Source organism: Camellia sinensis, chromosome 4, assembly GCF_055761805.1.
Source record: "Camellia sinensis isolate YWXY chromosome 4, ASM5576180v1, whole genome shotgun sequence".
Lineage (NCBI taxonomy): Eukaryota > Viridiplantae > Streptophyta > Magnoliopsida > Ericales > Theaceae > Camellia > Camellia sinensis.
The window spans coordinates 64850970-64873503 of NC_138964.1; the positions used below are offsets into that span (position 1 = coordinate 64850970).

The 22534-nt window shown below is 32.6% G+C and overlaps 2 protein-coding genes and 1 long non-coding RNA gene across 8 annotated transcripts; 2 read left to right on the top strand and 1 right to left on the bottom strand.

Moving 5' to 3' along the window:
• The first annotated feature begins 964 nt into the window (after positions 1–964).
• Positions 965–9235, top strand: LOC114260204 (uncharacterized). The gene is given in 8 exon segments (XM_028200266.2): positions 965–1264; positions 1469–1596; positions 1598–1737; positions 1740–1776; positions 1778–1833; positions 1836–1860; positions 7992–8090; positions 8893–9235. Coding segments are annotated over 8 exon segments (999 nt in total). The 3' UTR covers positions 9107–9235.
• LOC145824690 (uncharacterized) lies at positions 4893–7185 on the top strand. The gene is made up of 2 exons (XR_014366646.1): positions 4893–5361; positions 6954–7185. It is a non-coding gene; the product is annotated as an uncharacterized LOC145824690 (long non-coding RNA).
• A 3618-nt stretch (positions 9236–12853) lies between the features above and the next one.
• On the bottom strand, positions 12854–22154 carry LOC114260224 (uncharacterized). 6 transcript variants are annotated; one of them, XM_082925070.1, is made up of 9 exons: positions 21776–22154; positions 20842–20911; positions 19871–19880; positions 18906–19007; positions 17060–17143; positions 16835–16945; positions 14200–14303; positions 13936–13997; positions 12854–13186 (listed from the first exon to the last, which is right to left on the bottom strand). In XM_082925070.1, exons 1-7 carry the CDS (start codon positions 22023–22025, stop codon positions 14268–14270), a joined length of 663 nt encoding a protein of 220 aa, XP_082781196.1. In that variant the 5' UTR covers positions 22026–22154; the 3' UTR covers positions 12854–13186; positions 13936–13997; positions 14200–14267. The 6 variants fall into 6 exon arrangements, with proteins under 6 accessions (XP_082781196.1, XP_082781197.1, XP_082781199.1 ...); XM_082925071.1 differs by having other exon boundaries at positions 13936–14045; XM_082925073.1 differs by having other exon boundaries at positions 14200–15096; positions 15188–16945.
• Between the last annotated feature and the right edge of the window lie 380 nt (positions 22155–22534).

Genomic DNA, 22534 nt, shown 5'->3' on the forward strand with positions numbered 1-22534 from the left:
TTAGTTATAATAGAAAAAATTAAAATTATATCATTTTTTTAATTATGCACACTCTTTGAAGGTTTTTTTTCTTTTTATTTATTTATTTTTTTTTTTTTTGTTCTTTGTTTTTTGTTTTTATTAATATTATTGGGTTCCCTCCAGTTTTAATTCCCGCGTATAAGTAGATATATATACATATACGGAGTACGAACTTCACACAAATCAAGCGCCACTCTTCTCTCTCTCTCTCTCTCTCTCTCTCTCTCTCTTCAATGGCGCATCAGAAGAAACTTACAGAGTGCGAGCTTCGAAGGTTTGAGAACATCAAACGCAACGATGAAATGTTCGCTTCTCTTAAGATCCATTCCAAAATTAACGACCCCTCTGCTTCAACTAAGCGCCAAAGGTCTCTCTCTATCTTACATTTTTTAAATGCCTATACATATATATATATATATATATATAATGTTAAAGATCTACTAAACTCTCTCTCTATTTCTCTCTCTAGAGCTCAAATCAAGTCTTACAAAAATGGCCCGAAGAAGAAATCGAAAATCGAAACCCCAATTTTCATTCGGCGTTCGCTACGGACCAAAAGAATGCCCCCAATATGCACGATTTTGATGAAACCCTAACTAAGACCCCCAAATCAAACCCTAATGTTGTGTTTGGTTGGGGGATTTGGAGAGGGATTTGAAAAGAAAAATAGAAAATGCAGGTAAAATGTGAATAAAACATGTCTATATTTCACCTAGTTTCATACACTTTTTTCCTTTTCCTTTCTAAATCCCTCCTCAAATCCCCCAACCAAACACAGCATAAATGTGAGTCCTCAGGTCCTATTACCATCGGTGATGCGTATTGCGGTTACGCCTCTCACCAACAAAAATTCACTGAAAAAATCATGGGTGTTTTGAAAAAACCCCAATTGTGTTGCGGTCATGACTCGAGGGAGGAAATTGAAGGGTGTTCCTGCAATTCGATGGCTCGTGTGAATGAAAATGTCAATTTTGGCTACCCAATTCGGGTTCGGGGTTGTGTTGATTTGGAATCAATGGGGTTGGAACCAGAAAATATAGTTAGGGTTGTACCAGGGAGAATACTAGTGTTGAGGTTCTTTCCGTCTACGGATATGAAATTGATTGCTGTGGGAAACAAGTTTGGGAATGTTGGATTTTGGGATTTTGATGCTGAAAATGAGGATGGAGATGGGATTTATTTGTACTGCCCTCATCCACGGCTGGTTTCGGGGATTGTAATTCAACCATTTTCCATTTCAAAGGTATTACTTTTGGAATTTATTTAAAGTATATGTTTTTTTCCCTATGAAGAAGTAAATATAGCATGTGTATGTGCAATTATCCCCTTTAATTCCTTCGTTTTGCATTTATTTTGCAACAACCAGTTCTTGTATCTCATTTGTTGGTAGTGACATGACTCAACTTGGCTTGTGCATTCCTCTGTTTGTATATCAATGTGTATGTAGGTTTATACTAGCTGCCATGATGGATTTATCCGATTGATGGATGTCGAGAAGGAAATATTTGATCTGGTTTATTTCAGCGATCATGCTATATTTTCTATTTCTCAACGAACAAATGATGCAAAGTCCTTGTTTTAGCAAAGGTCATGGAGTTCTCAATATTTGGGATGAGAGGGCAGGAAAATCTTCAGCTTTGTGGATTTTGCATGAAGATAGAATCAACACTATAGATTTCAATTCAGAAAACACTGACATCATGGCAACGAGCTCCACAGAGGAACTGCTTGCATTTGGGATTTGAGAAATATTGATGAAATGTTTGAAGACGGTTAACCATAAAAGGGCTGTGCATTCTGTTTACTTTTCACCACTGGAAGCTATCTAGCCACAACAAGGTATGTAACCTTTTTGGGACTGGTTATGTTGTTTGTGACTCTCAGTAAGTATCTTGATAGAAATGATGTGAGACTGAGCAATATATTCTATATTTTCTTTCTATGGGATGTTGACTATAGTGATTAGGTGTAACGGTCCGGGTCATTGCAACATTGTCAAGTGAAAATAATATTTAATTGCTTCTCCGATCAACTTATATATATATATATATATATATAGCACTAGAATTGTTAAGCATCTAATAAATTATGTCTTTTAAAGTTATAAGTTATAATTGTCTCCAAATATTAAATAATACAAAATAATACCAAAAATTCGGTAATCAATGATTAATCTAGTAATCTGAAATTGTATGGACTTTCATTCCAAATCAACAAACAAATTCATTGATGGGATAAGCTCGATGGCTGAGTAAGTCACCAACTACCACTGCTAGTTGGAGATCAAGTAGCAGAAAATAATCAAAAAGGAAGAAATATGTTTTTTTTATGAATGAATGATTTATTTGCGAGGTAGATCAATGGCTGGATGAACAGCGTAACAGTATATCTGATTAAAGAAAACAATAAAATAATTCAATGATAGAGTCAAATTTATTTGTTGAAAGCAATGGTTCGATGTCCAATGGTATGATAATTCAATCATTAGAACTCAAGTCTTAGCAACTACAGCCACATTAGTCGATAACAAGGCCTGGAACCACACATAGGCCTGTGGTAAAGTTCCAGAAGAAACAAGTTTGCCAACTTTTAACCCTCATTGGCTAAAGTCCAGATCATAGTAAGACAAGACTCAAGTACTAAATTTTGTACATGAACTTACTTACTTTGAAGTACAAAACATTTTGATATCCCTGACATAAATATTTTGATACAAGTAATCACAATAATTAAATAATATCACTTAGAATTATTTCATACTTGATCTGTATTTTAACAAAACACATGGAAAACACAAAGAATCACTTTTCAGGTAGAACATTGAGGCTAAAACACTAACAGTGGTGGAGGGTCACTTACCTCAAGTGCTAAAAGAATCCCAAAACTAACTTCAAAATACCACGATCCACTTCAATCTCGTAGTCCTAATAAATATAACACCACATAAATAATTATGGAAGGATTACACTCTAGTGTATTTATATAAAAAAAAATATATATTATAAGTACATTAAAAATCTATAATTTTAATTATTAATATTCATAAACTTGACTACTAATCTGTAATTATTTTTTTAAAATTTACACCGATATATGATTTCCCCAATAATTATCAAAGAAAACATTGCCTAATGTGTGTTCATGCAATAATCTAAGTCTAGGATTGTTCATTGTCTACAACAGTCATCTATTCTATCTACTTCAGGTCTTGCAAATGGCCTTAACCCATACCCACTTATAATAATTCAATCACCTTTGCTGATTAATATTAATGCCCATACACTCACTAGTTTGGTTAAGCAATTTCGTTCTTAAGTTCCTTTTTTTTTTTTTTTTTTTTTCAACTATGGTTTCTATGATGTGCAACCAGCCATATATACATGCAAGTGATATGAATCCCACACAACACACCTTGGCTCCTTGCTTCTTGCACCGACCCAAGCAAGGTACAAATGTTGCCATGCTCTGCTACCTCAGGCACTTCTCACGGGTTAATCGCCAAAAACTACCCAAACATCATACATAATCTGTGGGTTCTAGCCAAACCCTAAAGAAATTTAGCCCCAAATTGAAATACAATAAATAATAGAAAGGAGAGGTTGTACTAGAGTTCTTACCTTAAACAAAAAATAGATTGACCTAGTACCAAGAATTGGTTCTTCAACCTCTTTTGTTGGATCCCTCAAGAGATCTGTAATGACTAAGAAAATAAATAAATAAACAAATAAGTAAATTAAATTTTTTTTATTTAGATTCTAATTCTATGAACTTTTAAAATAGTTTCACAATTCAGAAACATATAAAAAAAAATTATATAATGTTCTCATTTGAAGCTAGTATATTGGACAAAATTTTTAGAATGAAAGGATGAATATTTAATTTATAAAATTCATAGACTTATCGGTGTTTGATAAATTGACGCCACATAATTTTTATGATCCAATTTTGATTTTGTGTTTATTTTGAGTGTTAGACCATGACGTGAGATAAAGTTTGTCGGGTGTAATTTGATATATATATATGGGCCATGTTTGGTTTATAGGTGAAAATTTAATTCAAGAGTCATGATTTAGAATTAATTTAATTTGAGTTTGTGTAACTAATTATGTGAATGGTGGAGACCATTTTGGGTCTATTTGGTTTATTTTTGCTTAAGTCCCAAATTAGATAGCTACTTCAAATTATTGAACTTTACTTATATTGGACTCAATTGATTTAGTCCATGTCTTGATTATATATATATATATATATATATATATCTGAATCATCATAAGAAGGTTGTGAATATTTGTGATGTGTGACACCAAATTATGATAAGACTTATGAATAATGAATTTATGATACACACCATAAAATCAAAGTAATACTTTTTTTTTAATCATCAAAGGTTTTATTTATTAACTTGTCCCTTTCACCAAATGAGAGGATCTTGTTTTCACCTTATCTTGATTAGTTTATTACATTAAAGTTTTGATTTCTTTCTTTATTATCTTTGTTGGTGAAATCCAAGATGAGACAAAAAATGGAAAATGATTGGTGGCCTTAAAAAATTTGCCCCTAATGCCCCTAATTTCCATTTTTAGAAACTGTTTTCTTTTTTTCTTTCTTTTTTCCTTTTTTTTTTTTTTTTTTTTTTTACCTAAAGTGGAATTTTCGGGGCATTCGAGCCCCGAAATTCGGGCCCTCAAGCAGCGCCCACAAAAAATTTAGTTTCATATTATAATGAAAGAAAACTCTCTCTCTCTCCTTTTCTATAGTTGATGGCCGACCACCCACCCCTTTTTTTTTCGATTTCTTTCTTTCCGTTACTTGTTTGTGCTAAGACAAGACTCAACATATTAAAATATATGTATTAATTGATGGGTGTGCCCATTTCTTTCGTGATTTTTCATTACATATCTAGAGAAGCATTAAATGAGATGTAGACATCACTTCTCTCTCTCTGCTGGCCGAGAGCCATTCTCGCCTCCCTAGGCTTGGATCTACTTCTCCACAGATAGAGCTCCTTCCCATTCATTTTGTTTGGTGTCCTCCCTCTGTACAAAGAAAGAAGAAGAGAAAAATCTTTTTCCTATTTTTTTTCTGTGCAAGCCGTGAGACTTCTCCCTGTTTTTCCCCCCTTTAAAATTCTTCTTTTTCCATTGTAGAGACGTTGGTGTCCTAGCCTTAGCCTTGGTTGTTCGGGTTTTTCTTGAGTGGTTAGAGAGATAGAGATTTGAGAGAGTTTTGTGAAGAGAGCTTGCTATTTGTGAAGGGTTCTTGGAGGATCTTGAAGCTAGGAGGGTTTGTTGGCTTGGACCTACACTCTTCGCCTTTTCGTCTTCTTACTCATATCTTGAAGTAAGGATTTCTGTGATTCTCTTCAATACTTTGTTATAGATAGATATGTGGTATTTTATTATTGCATAAGAAACATGATTTGTAGAGAGATTTTTGAAAGGCATGTGGATTTTGAATTAGGACTTTTGGATTTTAAGAGCTTATCTACTGATTCATTATTGATTATGAAATTTTGAGATAATAAAACATGTTTATGATGAATTTATGTAAAAGCCCTAATTTTTAATTAAGTATTCCAGAAGCTAGAGAAGAATTGATAATTATATAATTATTGAGACTTATACGAATTTAGAACATCATTGTGGTGATTTAATTAAAAAGCTTAATTTTAATTGTTGGTTTAATAATTTGAGAATGAGGTAAGCTGATTATACTTATCAGTCGTATCGGTTATTGTGAAGTTGAAATGGAAAGGAAATGGATGGGTTGTCGTGTAATGGAACCATACTGAACATGTTGGGAATTTCAGTTAATGAAATCAGAATTTTGAAATAGTAGAATATAAATAAACGAAGAATGGATAATGATTTTAAAATTAATTGTTGTGAACTTGTAACAGGAAATTTGAATAGGAAGGGAAATACGTAATGGTCTTGAAATTTACTTGCCGAAACTATTGATGACTGGAAGTGATGAAATCAAACATGGAATTGTTATGAGAATTATATTGTTCCTATAAGAGATTTGAGTCCTTTTGTCTAGAGGTTTTGTCCTTGGCCATCGGTGGAGGATGGTATTGTTTGTTGTAGTATTGATGAGAAAGAGGTTGGTATGAAACCTTATGTGTTATCGATTGAATAGTCCAATCGCGTAATAGTTGAGATCGAATAGAATGAATTTGAGATACTTGTGTTGTGAAATGTGATTGTGCTATATAGAGGTAACGCGATCCTTCCGGCTAGCAACCGGTAAAGCGGGTGGATGTGCTATATAGAGGTAATGTGTTCCTTCCGGTTAGCGCCCGGAAAAGCAGGCTGTGCTATATAGAGGTAATGCGTTCCTTTCGGCTAGCAACCTGTAAAGCAGGCAAACGTGGGGCTTGGTGAGACCACGGTGATGATGTGAGGCTTAGTGAATCCTCAAGTTTATTTGATTGTCAATTTGCATATATCTTAGGAGATAGTTGTTGATGAACATGTGTTGTGAAAATAGTTGGAGTAACGTCGTGAGATGATTGTTGAGTTCGATGATAATTGGATTATTGTTTGATATAAATGAGTAGCACAAGAGTGCAAAGGATTAATAGTGAATCGATTATGGAAATAAAAGACGAATTATAGAAATGCGAAAATGGTTAATGTACGTATGGCGTTTGAGATGTGATTTAGATTGAGAAATGTCCTTAAATTGAAATTGGTGAGTACAAGGATCAAGAAATTAGAATTTTTTTTTTTATGAAATGATAAAGGATGGAATCTTTTGAGAAAGAATATATTTATGTATGTATATTTTGAATACAAAAGTCACATTACATATATAATTATAACTTGTAGTATTCATGATCATAGCTATCTATGTACTGTTATTGTTTAGAATCAATGAGATCTCTACTGGACTTTGTTGTTCATCCCATGTTGTTAGCTATTTTTCAGGTACAAAGTTGAAGAATTGCTCAGGACTAAGATGTCTTGTTATTGTTGGCCAATGGGGCCTTTTACCTGTAGGCAAAATGCCATTTGCTTTAAAGAGAGAGTCAATCTCTCTTTCACTTCATTTCTTTGAGTTTTATTTTTCCTCAATGTAAGCCTAAGGGCACATTTTGTGAATTAATGTATCTGAGCATTTCATTCATTGAAGGTACAAGAGAGAATATTTGTGTTTGGTGAATTATTCTTGCTTCCGTATTATTAATAAAGAATTGATTTTAATAATGTATTTGGTAATGGAATCAGGTAATAAAATTAAGGGCGTTACAAGATCCCCTTCTTTGGATTTTTTGAGAATAACTGTAAAACCTAATAAGTTTATTACCCTAATTTTTTTAAAATTACAAAGTTACCCTCTTCATATATTAGTTATATGCATGTCTTGGGTATTACATTAGGTTTTAAGTCTACCATTTCTTTTGAGATCACAAATTAACACTCAAGAGAAAGCTGGTGACGTTACTTTTAAGATGGTGTATAATTTTTGAAGGGGCTTCAGCTTAAATATTTTTCTATTTCAAGTATGTATACTCTGAATTTAGTTAAGATGTTCACAATTTATTATTAAACTTTATTGAAAACCAAAAAAGAAAAATAAAAAAGAAAAGAAAATTCATATTAGTGATCGTCACAACATGGGCTAAAAATGTGTTGATGCTCAACTTCTAATTGCACTTCGGCTTATTTGCTCTGGGTTCTAGGTAGGTTTTCTCTTTCTATTTAACACCATTTTAATGGAGGTACTAATTAATTGTTAAGAACGTACAGTTACTAGTTACTAGTCAACCCTTCCACTTTAGTCATAAAGTATTTGAGTTACCAATTCTTTTTTAAGTATATATAGATTATGTTATATGATCAAATCTTATTTTCGTCAAAAATAACTTGCATATCACTCTGGAAGTGGTTATAGGAATCTGTTACTTTGATAATCCGTTTGGTGGCTCACTCTTTCTGATCTTTGAAATTTCAATCTCTTCACAGTATTGATGACAATGTTGGCTTACTGACTGGATCTAATTTTGAAGACATAACTATGATCAACCATAATAATAAGACAGGTAGATGGATTTCTTCATTCAGGTATAGTTTTTTGTATGTTGTCATGCTGTTGTGATTAGGTCTGGAACAATCAGCTCACTGTTCTTTGGTAAAACTGATTTACATTTGTGGGTGTTTTCTCATCTAAACTTAAATTGGATTTATGTGCTTTTGTAACTGATTCACTTTGCAAAATCTACCTTGACTCGGAACTTTTAGATTAGACTCAGAATAGACATCCATGTATAGATTATATAATTAGATATGAATCATTCACATTTTTTTTATGCTGGTTGTCCGTAACCATTTCTATTTAGCCTTACATGTTTGTAATGAAAAAATAAAATGGAAAATGAATCATCATCCTACCCATGCAGATGTATATTATCTCCTATTTGTTTTTAATGTGTTCATGTTCCCACTTTTGTCATGTAGTTGTTAGAATCGACGGTTTGATTCATGATTCATGCATAGATGGATGCGAATCTATAGGTGAATTTATTTTGGAATAGAATTGACAATGAATCTTATGATTCACAATTCGATTAACACTACAATTCATACGATTCTTGAACTGTCGAGTTGGATAGATTTTGTACCCCTTTTTCCTTCTTTTTATGAAAATTTCAAAATACAAATTCTAAGAGTATTTAGTGTGAAAATAACCAATACTCGTGCATGATTTGTTGTTCTTTTGGTGATTAAAAGATTTAATAGGATAAATTAATCTCGACCTTTTGGATCTTCATTTTAACGCCAGAAATTTGTATATAAAACTTTGTATCTATCTATGTAAGATGGGATTGATTGCTAAGATAGCTTCTTCTTTTGGTTGAAAAAGCAGAGCAGTATGGGGTTGGGATGATTCATATCTCTTCATTGGTAATATGAAAAGAGGAGTTGATGTTATCTCCACGGCTAGGAGAGTACGTGTTGCGACTTTACAGAGCCCAAATTTGTCTGCAATTCCATGCCGCTTTGATACACACCCTTACCAGATTGGGATGCTTGCAGGATCCACAAGTGGAGGCCAGGTTTACACATGGACAACAACTTGAGCTTCTCTTTTTCAACCACCATTGTTATCCTTTAACTTAAAATTGACTTCTTGATGAACAATCAATTCAGTTTGTATGTATGCTACTTCATTTGGTAAGTTTTAAATATATTTATGGTTTTGCCTCCAACTCGTTCTTGCTCAGCCATTTCTGCAAAAACTGTATGTGAACCAGTTTACATTATTGCTTTGGCACTTATTCATTTCTAATTGAAAAACATTAATGAGGTGACCCTGTGTATTGCCATTCCAATATAACACATTAACTAAATTACTCTATTTTTTAAAATTTATATGGGTTTTATATCATCACTTAAGGTGAGGCTTACTATTATTGTTAGTGTCTCTAAAGTTAGTTAACTCTATAAATTTGGAGTAATTTGCAGTGAAATTAGAGTGATTGTGCTTTTGGGGGGGGGGGGGGGGGGAGTAATGATTTTGAAATTCCTAGATCAAAAAAAAAAAAAAAAAAAAATTGAAAGAAGAAAGAAGAAAAAATTGGTAGATCCATACCGAATATCACGTGTCCAACTTGAAATTTTTTAGAAGTTTAAGCAAAATAAATTTTTATTTTGGTTATGTATGAACAGTAATTTGAACAACCCAAATTCTGTTATTAATAAAATATAAAATATAACAAATATGAATTTAAGTCATTGTTGAATATTATATATATATATTGAGCTAGATTGTTGAATTTAATATAATACAGCTTATTTTCTCACTGAAAATTTAAGTCATTGTAATGTAATTAATTCTACTGTTTGACATGTATAATTCAAATTAATTTTTTTCTTGCATTTCATGCCTGAAATTTTACAGGTAATTTTTATTTTTTATTTTTATGAGGTGTAATGCATTGATTCAGAACAAGATAACTTTCTTTTGTCAAATTTGAATACTTCATACCTAATCCTAATTTTGTGATAAGCTTAAGCTTTACGGTTGGATAATTCTTAGGTATGTAAGGCATATATGAATCCTCAAATATTTTTGTTGTTTGGGATACATACATTTGTGTTAAAACTTCTACATTTTTGTGTTAGAAAGTTTAGAGTAAATTATTAATAGGTCATAATAGTTGGACTTAATTTCTAAGTCCTATTGAAAATAAGTCTTGGTAAAATTGTCACTAAAAATATTTTTTTTTTGTGACAATTTTTTACATATGTCGCTAAAAATTGACAATTAGTGATTTTGTTGGTTATAATTTTTATAAATTGACGTTAAAACTTATAATTAGTGACTTTTTTTATAACAAATTTTTCTCATAGGAACTATTAGATAATAAGTCCACTTATTAGGAGTTATACGTAAGTACCCCTAGAATTTATACATTGTTGACCTGCTAAGTAGGTCAACGTATAAGTAAACATATTAAAATAATATATTACACTATATATGTGTAAGTATTTTTACAAAAATGCATTAGTTTATTCTAAAAAATTTAGAACAAAAAATACGTAAGTTTTACAAATCACGTAGGTGACAAAAATGCGTAAGTGAACACAAAAATGCGTAAATTTGTTCTAAATAATGTAGAACAACACAAATATGCGTAACTAAACAAAAAAAATGCATAATTTTGTTTCTAAAAATTTAGAACAATACAAAATGCGTAAATTTTCACAAATCACATAAATAATTTCTGAAAAATGCGTAAGTTTACATAAAACATGCAAGTTTATTCCCAAAAATTTAAAACAACACAAATTGCATAAGTTTTCACAAAAATACGTAACTGAACACAAAAACGCATAAATTTGTTCTCAAAAATTTAGAATAACACAAATATATTAATTTTCACAAATCACGTAACTGATTTCACAAAATTACGTAATTGAACACAAAAATGTGTAAGTTTGTTGCCAAAAATTTAGATTAACACAAAATATATAAGTTTTCACAAATCATGTAAGTGATTTCACAAAAATGCGCAAGTGAACACAAAAATGCGTAAGTTTGTTTTAAAAAATTTAGAACAACACAAAATGCGTAAATTTTCACAAATTACGTAAATGATTTCACAAAAATGCGTAAATTTTCACAAAAATGAGTATGTTTGTTCCCACAAATTTAGAACAATACAAAAGACGTAAGTTTTCACAAATCACGTAAGTGAATTCACAAAAATATGCAAGTGACCACAAAAACGCGTAAGTTTGTTCTAAAAAATTTAAAACACAAATATGCATAAGATTTCACAAATCAAGTAAATGATTTCACAAAAATGCGTAACTGAACACAAAAATGCGTAAGTTTATTCACAAAAATTTAAAACAACACAAAATGCGTAAGTTTGTTTACAAAAATTTAAAATAACACAAAATGCATAAGTTTTCATAAATCACGTAACTGATTTCAAAAAAATGTGTAAGTTTACCAAAAAAACACGTAAGTTTTTTCCCAAAAATTTAGGACAACACTGTAATGCTCCAAAATAAACACAATATACCCACCTCATAATAACTAATAAATAGCAACAAAAATAAAATGATAAGCTTTTATTAATCAGAGTTTGATATAAAAAAGATGACACATGTGATATACATTCATAAACAGTATATCCTGAATCTACAGCATGTGTTACAAGATAGTGAAAAAAAATGAAGGCTAAACAGATAACCATAAGCTCTAGCTCCAAGTCCTCCAAAGCTATCACCTTGGCGGAGGTATATCATTAGTACTTGAAATGTTTTTCCCACATAGGGTAAGCCAAAGTCCAGTAGAAAATAGTCCATCACAATATATGAATCTTAACAAAGCTATAAGGTGAATGCATATGTAATGCACATGTCAAAACATTTTATATCTCTTTCCAAAATCATATATTACCAAATCAATATCACGGTTCATACATCATTTCCTTTATAATAGAAAACAAGGTAGTGAATCACACTTTTGGAATTTCAAAACAATAAAACCTTTCCTAGAAATTTCATCCGGAGGAAATCGTAAGCCAGGACCCATGTAAACATAAACTATATAAACACTACTATTACTATTTCATGAAAATTTCATCCGCGGGATCGGCACCCATGTATACGCGTGATTTTTGAAACTCACCCTGGATACACAAGCCAACTTATTTGATATAACAACAATTCCTTTCCTAGATTCACCCATTTTCTCAAAACAGTAACATTTCGAATGTATAAGTGTGTGATAATGCTCAATGCAAATGAATGAGAAAAATAGTTTTAATTATTTTAATTCACATGCAATTTCTATAACACTCTGATAGTCCAAAATAATTATTTCTAAACAGATAAACAATCACCAATAAAGATAAACTCTCCAAATTTTCAAGAGGTGGGTAATAATACATATCTAACTGCACCATTCTCATCAACATCAGTCCAATTTCACAACCACTACAATGAAAAAGGGTTTTTATGGCGCCAATGCACACCGTAAAAACCCTTCTACGACATGCAGCGCGCATCATATTATGACCAGTCATGGAAAGTCAACGACATGCTTCGTACGCCGTTAAAAACTATTTAACAGCAGATTTTGTGCGTCGTTACTTTTTCTATGACTACTTTTGCACGCCATTAATTGGTGAGACAAATAACGACGCTGATTGTGCACCGTAAAATATGTAATACAATGACTTATTATGCCTGCCGTAGAATATACAATTTTTTTTTTTTTTTAAATTCAGCAGGTTCTATTTGACTAATTTTGTACAATCTAACAAATATTACAAACAAGCATCACAAAACATCAATCAACCACCAAAGTATTATTTGAAACATCAAAAAGAAACTATATCATTAAATTATAAACATTTAATAATTGTCTATACATTCCAAACATTCGAAAACTATAACCTTAAGTTCTAAACTGTACAAAAAGTTTAAACCATCCAAAACTATGCATATCTAACTTTCTAAACATAGCGATAACTATTAAGAGATTATCTAAAACTACCGACAATAATTTCTATAGCAATTGCAACTGCAACTGTAGCAAATCTACTTGCTCCTATCACAGGGACGAGGGTGCCCAATGTATGTGTTAAGGCACCTAAACCAGCAGCAATAGCTGGAGCAACTAACCTTTTTGCATTTCTTGTCTGCATGACAAAGGAAACTTCACATAAGTACAAACACAGACTCAAAAAAAAAAAAAAAAAAAATTCTTGAGGTATTAAGAAATGATCAAGAAATTTTAAAACATCAACAAAACATTTCCAAAATTAATAAGATAATTCAATGGCCCCATAAAAGCAATGTCATAATGAAAAATTAGCGAAAATTCAAGATCTCAATAGTCTCAACGTATATGTAAATAAAATCCACATAAAGCAAAACCTTTTTTTTCATACCTCAAACAAAATTACCTTTGTTGTTGCAATGTTTCTAGAGGGAAATGAGTAAGAATCTTCAAACAAACCATTAAGTTTGTACAGGAAAATACAGTTTGCTACTAAATCCAAGTCATAAGAAGCTCAAGAGAAAAATTAAATTTAAAAAGAGGAAGAGGTGGAATTAATCTACTTCAATGCAACACCTACTTGGGACTTGCATAATTATGTTAAATGATCTCTATGTATGAGGTTTAGGTTTGTATAGGTTTCATCCATTACCATTGTAAGTTCCAAAATAAAGAGTCCAAGTCAAATGATTTATAGGAAGCTTTCATTTTATCCATTACTTGGGACTTTCATTTTATAGGAAGCTTGAATATTACGAAAATGATTTCTCATCTAATCACCATAATTACTAAGGTAAGATAAGAATGCAAAATAAATCAAAAATTTAAATGTGTCAAAATTATCAAAAAGCAATAGTCATGTTAGAAAGAGGAGGGGCAAAAGCAAACCTGTATGCCCAACAAAAGTATGCACACATGTCCTTCCTTTCCAAAGCTTTAGAGTTGTGTCACTTGAACCGCAATTACCATAAAACATAGTCAATAAAATGGAATTATACCTAAAGCAATTTGATGGTTGAGATAATGATTAAGAAAGAAAATTAGGAACTTGAAGGCTGGATAAGAAGAAAGAGTATATGAGAAGAAGAGGAATATGCCTTCACAGTCACACCATTGAATTGCCGTGCCTCATTGTATTTGAATTAACTATACCTGTAACAAGCTCGCCTGAAACTAACTTTATAACAGCTTGAATGGCTGCCTTATGAGCCTCCCAAGACTCAATGGGTTGACCTTTTCTCCACCGTCATAATGTACTACAATGATAAGCCACCAATGATTAAAAAAAAATGTCATTCATTTCTCAAAGTGGCAAATTGGCCAACAAGATCAAGAATTAAACAAATAAATGCAAAATAGTAACAAGAAGCATGGAAGTTTGCACATGCAATAGTCAACAATGAGCAACCTATGGTCAATCCACTATTAATTCATAATTTTAGGAGACCAAGAAATTTTATTACGTTTCAAAAATTTTATGAAGTTTCTCTACAATTTCCATAAATGGAAAATAAAGTCAGCAAATAGACGAATCACAAAGCTTATTTTTTCATTTCGTAAATAAATAAACTGTTGCATTAATATCTACCAAGTTGAAATGGAGGAACATAAAATAGTTAAAACTCAAACACAAGAATATGAAACAAGCATATTTTTGCAGCAAAATATCATTATATTTCATGATATTTCTGTAAGTTGTAGAATGCTCTATCACTCTCACACACATCCTCTCATGCGCATAAATAAAGGGATTGGGAAAAAAAGCTCTAACAGAATGCAGCATGTGGAATCATCCAGTGAGGTGACACCCCATTTCACCCATTCTGTCACCCAAATCCAAAGGGGCCATACTTGCAGCAGCAAAGTTCTTCAACAAGTTTGAGTCTCTAAAACTGCTATTTCTAGCATGTGTAGCCTCTGAACTATACTAATTTCATCCTTCATCTTCTTGTTGTCCTGAATTTCTTCACTAATTTCACTCCAATCTTCACATGAGTCAGATCCACTTTCAAGTAGGTTGCTTAATGCAAAAGTAGCAGAAGCCCTAACCTGAAACAAGGCATACGGACAGTAAGATGGAGTTCTAAATAATTACTCATTTTCAAACCTAAACATTGAGCCAAAAAGAATGAAAGAGGACCTCAGGTTGGGGATCCGACAATAGTGCATGTAACTTCAGTGCATCTGCTCACAAAGCTATAACCTGCGCCTTAGGACAATCCTCACAGAGCTTTTCTAGACAGAGGCAAAGCCACTGAAGAAGAAGAGGCTCAGTTTGGACATCATTTGGTTGAAGATACCTCAAGCACAGGTGTATAAGATCAGTATTAACACAAGCTTCATGTCCTATGAAGCACGGATACTTCAAAAAGGGTGACGTATCCGTATCGGATACTTATCAGATACCGATACTCCTCGGATACTCGCGGATACGTATCGGATACTTCTTAAAAGTATCGGATACTTCTTAATTAATTTTTTATTAATTTTGAAGTATCGGATACTTAATTTTGAAGTATCGGATACTCGAAGTTACATATTACTTATAATATTTTGTTTAGTTCTTTGATAAGAGGAATATAGTGAGAGTTAAAGTAATAAAATTTGTCAAATTGATGTATCCTTGTTGTCTCTCTCACTTCTCTCTCGCTTTCTCACTCTCTCACGTTTCTTCTCTCTGCTCTCATTCTTTTTTTGGTATTGGCATGTAAGGATGATGTTTAATTTGCATTTGCTTTTGCTTTTGCTTTTAGTTTTGGATGTTTTATGAATGTTTGAGCACTTTTAGGTTAATAGGAATCCCTCTTTTTATTTATTAATTTACTTTAAGTTTTATTTTCATGCATATTACATTATTAAAATTATAATTTTCTTTTTTTTACGAATGTATCCCCGCTGTACCTGTATCATACTTTTTCAAATTTTAACATATCGCCATATCCACATCCCCATATCACCATATCCGTATCCGTGCTTACTAGGCTATCATTGATGACTTAAAAAAGTATATTTGCTTAAATTTTTATTTAAGAATGGTTTTTTGGCTTTAGCTAAGGTCTGTGATATTCACTGATGAAGGGGAACAAGTTGAAGCTATTGACCTTGAAGACTCTTAGTTTTATAGGAATTTTTCTTCTTTATCAAGTTATCTTTTGCTTTAGGTTTTATTTTTATGCATACTGCATTACTAAAAATTGTTAAAATAATATTTTTTATGAACGTATCCCTACCGTACCCGTATCCTAATTTTTCAAATTTTGTCGTATCGCCGTATCCGTATCGTATCGTATCCGTATCCCGTATCCGTATCCGTGCTTCCTAGTTCATGTCCCTGTCTATGCCCATCCACAATGACAGTCGAAACAAATGTAGTCATTGCTCGCTGTTTAGGACATGCATCAATGCTATCAAGAAATTTGATGAAATAAAAGTGCCCTCCATCCTTTACCAAATCAACTTGACATGACTATTATGCCATGGGACAAAAATGAAGAATGTCAAGAAAAAAAAATCAAGAAAAATACATTAAAAGCCATCCATGTTTGTGTGAGTGTGTGTTGTCTCGTCATATTACAGACTGGAAACACATCTTCTGATACTAGAAGTTTTTGTATTCTTCAACACAGAGGAACATTTAGTGTAAGAGAGTCTATTTTATCAACCAAAAGTTGAATCAACATCAGATAGGAAGGATGAATGCACTTCTCACACCGGAAACATGTGGACTCCTCCTCACTTGTTTATGACTTGCCAAAGACATACACATATATAACGACTAACAAATTACCTTATCAAATGCAAGGATCTTTGTCCATATGAATACAAGACCTTGTCTCAGGTCTGCTGCTGGTGTTTTAAGCAACTTGAGCACACATGGAAAATTTCCAACTGACAAGATCTAGATGCATAGCAAACTGCTTGCATAAGTACAGTACAAAATGACAGCAAACTGGACTAGGGTTGAAATGAGGAAGAAAAAGATAAAAAAGAAGACAAGCATTAGAAAAGTTACCAGATTCACAGCCCAGGGACCCATATCAAGGAATCTTCCAAGAAGGAACAGTGCTTGGAATCGATGACTTTGACTGAGCAAAACCTAAAATAATTTGGTAATTAAATTTATTTTTTTTTTTTTAAAAAAAAAAAAAAGAAGAGAGAGAGAAAGAACAAAAGTAAAAATAAATATGACAAAGCATCAACTCACTGCCCTATTAAAGTCAATATCTACTGTAAATTGTAGACCATCATGCCTTCCCTCGTAGCCACAACTTGAACCATATGCATATGGCTCCAATCCATTGTCCCACATGACAGATGGGTATTTATTAGTCACACATCTTTATTCTAAAATAATACAAAAAGCATGCATCGCTACAGCCCAAATAACTGAATTAGTACCAGTGCACAGTGATATTATAGTTGCTTACCCTATTTAATAAACTTTTGTTTAGTTGTTAACACATAGATATCTTCAAAATAGCACAGTAAAATCAATTTTAGTTTGGAAGAGGACAAGATAGAAAGATTTTGTAAAGCACTCAGCATTGTGGCTCACAGGTTGACAAGTCATCCTAATAATGAACCAAACTCACTCAAAACATAGTCTTATGAACTAATTCAAAAAACCGTGCAGTTAAGTAGACTAAAACATTAATCAACCAATGCGCAACAAGAATGGCTGCACAATGCATGGGTTATGAAACTGACTACACTTAAAACAATCTTGTGGAAAAAACCATTGTACTAAAATCATAACTATTGGCACATAAATTTTAACCAAATTTAGGATTAGATTCCAAGTTCAATGGGGTGATGGGACTCTAAAATTCAAATCCTTTGAACCTATACAACTGACATGTGGTGTCTACAAAGTTCAAAAGACAACTTGCTCAACCAAGTGGTGGCGCACATGTAGAGCCTACGATGGAAAGGCTACAGGAAAACAACACTAAAATGATCAATACGATCAGTTGAGATACCTGATAAGATACAATAACATCGCATTTAAACGATGTTACTCAAGATCTTCAAGTCTATACAAGTCGAGTGACACATGGAGCCTACAAAATTCAAAGGACAATGCATTCAATCAGAGGATGACATGTACAGAGCCTACAAGAAGGAAGCTACAGAGGATAAAATCCAGAAGATCAATATAGTTAATCATGTTTGATATGATAACATTATGTTCAAATTTGAACAGAGTAATCATAAAATTCGAAATTCAAACTGAGGATAAGAGTCGCTTATCATGTAGACGTCCCTTTATAAATATGAGGACCATCACATACAAGAGGTGACAACATAAAGACGATGAGAAAGACGAGAATCAAGAGAATTCCAAAGCTGAGAGTTCTGAGAAAGTTAGAACCTAGAGAATTGCATACAAACCCATTGACTGTACTTGGTGTATTTAGAGGGTTTAAATCCCCGAAACTTTAATGAAATAATTCTTTTGCTTAAATTCTCTCCTCTCTTTTTTTTTCTTCAACTTTTCTATTCTTCATTAATTGGAGGTCTCAATTGTTTGAAGTGTGTAATTAACAATTTGGAATTCAAATTGGAAATAGGAATCCACAATAAACAATTGACACTGTTTAGCCTAAATGAGACTAAACAGTGGATGAAATGAATTTTGAAATGTGTTAAAACATTTCACGTTTCGAAATTTGCATCTACAATAACCTTTAGATGATAAATGAAAGAGGATTCAAAAAATAGAAAGATTATTACAGAATTGGATAGTGTACGGATATATTCTTTCCTATTGTTGGTGTACTCAAATAACTTATTCATAAGTCACTAAGAATATAGAAACTACAAGTTTGCAATACTGATAAGGGCATCTAAAGTCTCACCCAAAGAACAATTGGCAATTGCTCTGGTGGCTTCTTATGTTGGGACCCAGAGTCAAGCCACACCTCAAAACCTGTTAGTTGTTCATTAAAAAATGAGCTTGGCTGCAATCAATAGGAAAACACATTATACTTTCATGATAATTGCTAATTTATAAGGACAGCAACTAAAATATCCAGTTTGATAAAAAAATTCCAGATCTTATTGTCACTCAATAATCGCTACACAAAGATGGCAGTTTCTATCTGTGTGTGAAGTCTACTATGCTTTAAAAATTCAAAATGCCTGCACATAGCATAGGCTCTAAGGCAATTGATTTTAGGGAAAGGCTATCATGTGCTCCACAAAACATGTGCATATGGTATGCACCTTATACAAACAACAAACAAAAAATAATAATAATAAAAATCAAGTTCAAAGATTTGTATATCAATATGAAAACAAAAAGGAATCTGAAATTTACAATAGATCTATGTGAATCACAACAAACAACAAATCTTTACAACTGTAAATTTATAAGAAATAAACAAAAAAACAAAAAAAACTGCTATGATAAGCCATCAAATGAAGGCAAACCTTCCTTTAAAAAGTGAAAAGTTAATCGAATTCCTAGGACTAGAAATTTGTCATACATTTACTACAATAGTAAGAAGTAGGAGAACTCACTATTGTTTTCTACAAGCTTTGATGAGTTCAACCTGCGAGAAGGCATGGAACTCAAAAGCCGCTGATAATCTGGAAGTAGAGACAGTGAGACAAGAAAATAGACAGATGCAAATGGAGGTGAATCTTTCAAATGACTGGAAATTTTAAAGAAAAAGACAAAAACAAGTTTGTTAGCCACAGAATCAAACACACATGCACACACAAACAGCAGACACACTTATTTGCTGAACAATGATACTAAATTATAGGGTAAAAGGAAATGAAACTGAATAAGGAAGTACACATTTGGACAGATCAATACCTTGGGTATACTAGCAGTCTAGGAAGCACGGATACGGATACGGGATACGGATACGATACGATACGGATACGGCGATACGACAAAATTTGAAAAATTAAGATACGGGTACGGCGGGGATACGTTCATAAAAAATATTATTTTAACAATTTTTAGTAATGCAATATGTATAAAAATAAAACCTAAAGCAAAAGATAACTTGATAAAGAAGAAAAATTCCTATAAAACTAAGAGTCTTCAAGGTCAATAGCTTCAACTTGTTCCCCTTCATCAGTGAATATCACAGACCTTAGCTAAAGCCAAAAAACCATTCTTAAATAAAAATTTCAGCAAATATACTTTTTTAAGTCATCAATGATAGCCTAGGAAGCACGGATACGGATATGGTGATATGGGGATGTGGATATGGCGATATGTCAAAATTTGAAAAAGTATGATACAAGTACAGCGGGGATACATTCGTAAAAAAAAGAAAATTATAATTTTAATAATGTAATATGCATGAAAATAAAACTTATAAATTAATAAATAAAAAGAGGGATTCCTATTAACCTAAAAGTACTCAAACATTCATAAAACATCCAAAACTAAAAGCAAAAACAAAAGCAAATGCAAATTAAACATCATCATTACATGCCAACACCAAAAAAAGAATGAGAGTAGAGAGAAGAAACGTGAGAGAGTGAGAAAGCGAGAGAGAAGTGAGAGAGACAACAAGGATACATCAATTTGACAAATTCTATTACTTTAACTCTCACTATATTCCTCTTATCAAAGAACTAAATAAAATATTATAAGTAATATGTAACTTCGAGTATCCGATACTTCAAAATTAAGTATCCGATACTTCAAAATTAATAAAAAATTAATTAAGAAGTATCCGATACGTATCCGCGAGTATCCGAGGAGTATCGGTATCTGATAAGTATCCGATACGGATACGTCACCCTTTTTGAAGTATCCGTGCTTCATAGCTAGCAGTGTTACGCAGCTCCTCTGTTTTGCTCAACTTCATTCCAGAAAAAAGCTCGTAAATAAGACAACCTATATAACAGAAAGATTAGATTGTGAACAAGAACCTATATAGATTATACCAAAGATTAAGCAACAAAATGAGATGAAATACGAATACCCAAGAGTTGACAAAGGCAGAGAAACTCAACATAGTAAATAAGATTGGTTGCTCTCCACATAAAAAGTTTCATTACCATTAGATTCTGGTTCCTAAAAATAGCAGTCAATCCTAATCACTATGCACAGAGTGCTCGAATCGAATTCTTATGAAAAGCAGCAGTAAAGCATAATGCATGAAATGACTACTGGCTGTCTGATAAAGTTTGTGAATGTGAATATGAATGTTGTCTTACATGTTAAAACCTCCCATTTAACTTTTCCATACAGGCAAATGAATTCAGTATACACAAGCCTCCAAAGTAATCTTAAATGTACATCAGTATTAAGCAGATATAATAATTCAAGGAAGTTCATGGTAAGTAAAATGCGTAGATAAAATGCATTCTCATGGATACATAGACATTCATGACCATTTATCCTAAAATAATAATGCCTGCTGACACTCACGCATTATGAAGAGATAACTTACAATCCATTTTATGGTCAAATTGATAAAGTACTATACAATACCTACAAAGGGGGCAATTTTAACCAGGGCAACAAATAGAATGAGGAAGTAAAAACAACACTAAAGAGTACCCATAGAAAACCCAGAAAAGGTTCAATTCAATTGCCTCGTACTCATCACCAAACTCCAATTTAATCACATATGGCCTCAGAAGAAACTCCACAAAATCTTCAATTAGAACATTCCCACATCAAAGTAGTAGTTGCATAATATACACAATATATGAGAATCCATGAAGACCCAGAAGAGGAAATGAGTTCAAATACCCGATATTCGTCCCCAAACTCCAATCTGAAGGAGTCTAGAATGGCCTCCGCCGATGTCACTCATCAAGATCAACACATTCTTGGTCTTCTCGGCACCAATCTGCATCATCTCCATCGTCTCTTCATCATCATCATCATCCCGAATGTCATACTTGCGCCTCTTCTGGCTGCTCTCGCCAAATCCACAGACCCCAGCTCTCTGGAACACCGTGTTTATCGACTTCCTCGGCGACGCCACCGTCATCACCATACCTGTACATACAAATCTTTACAATTTGTACATACACGCACAGAACTATGAAAATTCTAACTCACACCCACCAAAAGATATAAAAAACCCAGCAAACCCAGAAAGCAATTTGTTATGGCTTTTGATTGTTTCTTTATTAGGGTTTTTTTTTTTTTGTTTTATAAATTTTTTTTTAGTGTTTGCCGCTCAAAATTTTTATCTTAGCGCTTCTTTTCTTTTTTTTTTTCTTTTTTTTTTTTCAGTCATATCTTTCACGATAGCAATTGTGTGTCGTGAAAAAGTACAATATTTTAAACGACTGACTTTTGTGCGTCCTGAAAAGTACAATTTTTAACGACTGGCTTTTTGTTAACGACTGGTGTACACGTGTCGTGTATAGTTGATGTATTAACGGCATGTCATATGCACGTCATAAAAAGTTTTATTATTTACGGTTAACATTGCAAGTCGTAAAAAAATCATCATTATTAGCATTCACGACTTACGCAATAAACAAGTCGTGATTGGAG

What these genes read in the sequence shown, in the direction of transcription:
- LOC114260224 (XM_082925070.1), bottom strand. Translation starts at nt 22,025, where the DNA reads ATGGTGATGACGGTGGCGTCGCCGAGGAAGTCGATAAACACGGTGTTC. An exon ending in AATTGCCAATTGTTCTTTGG is followed by an intron (nt 17,144 to 18,905) that starts GTGAGACTTTAG and finishes AAATTATTTTAG; the next exon opens with GTTTTGCTCAGTCAAAGTCA. An exon ending in GTCCCTGGGCTGTGAATCTG is followed by an intron (nt 16,946 to 17,059) that starts GTAACTTTTCTA and finishes CTATGCATCTAG; the next exon opens with ATCTTGTCAGTTGGAAATTT.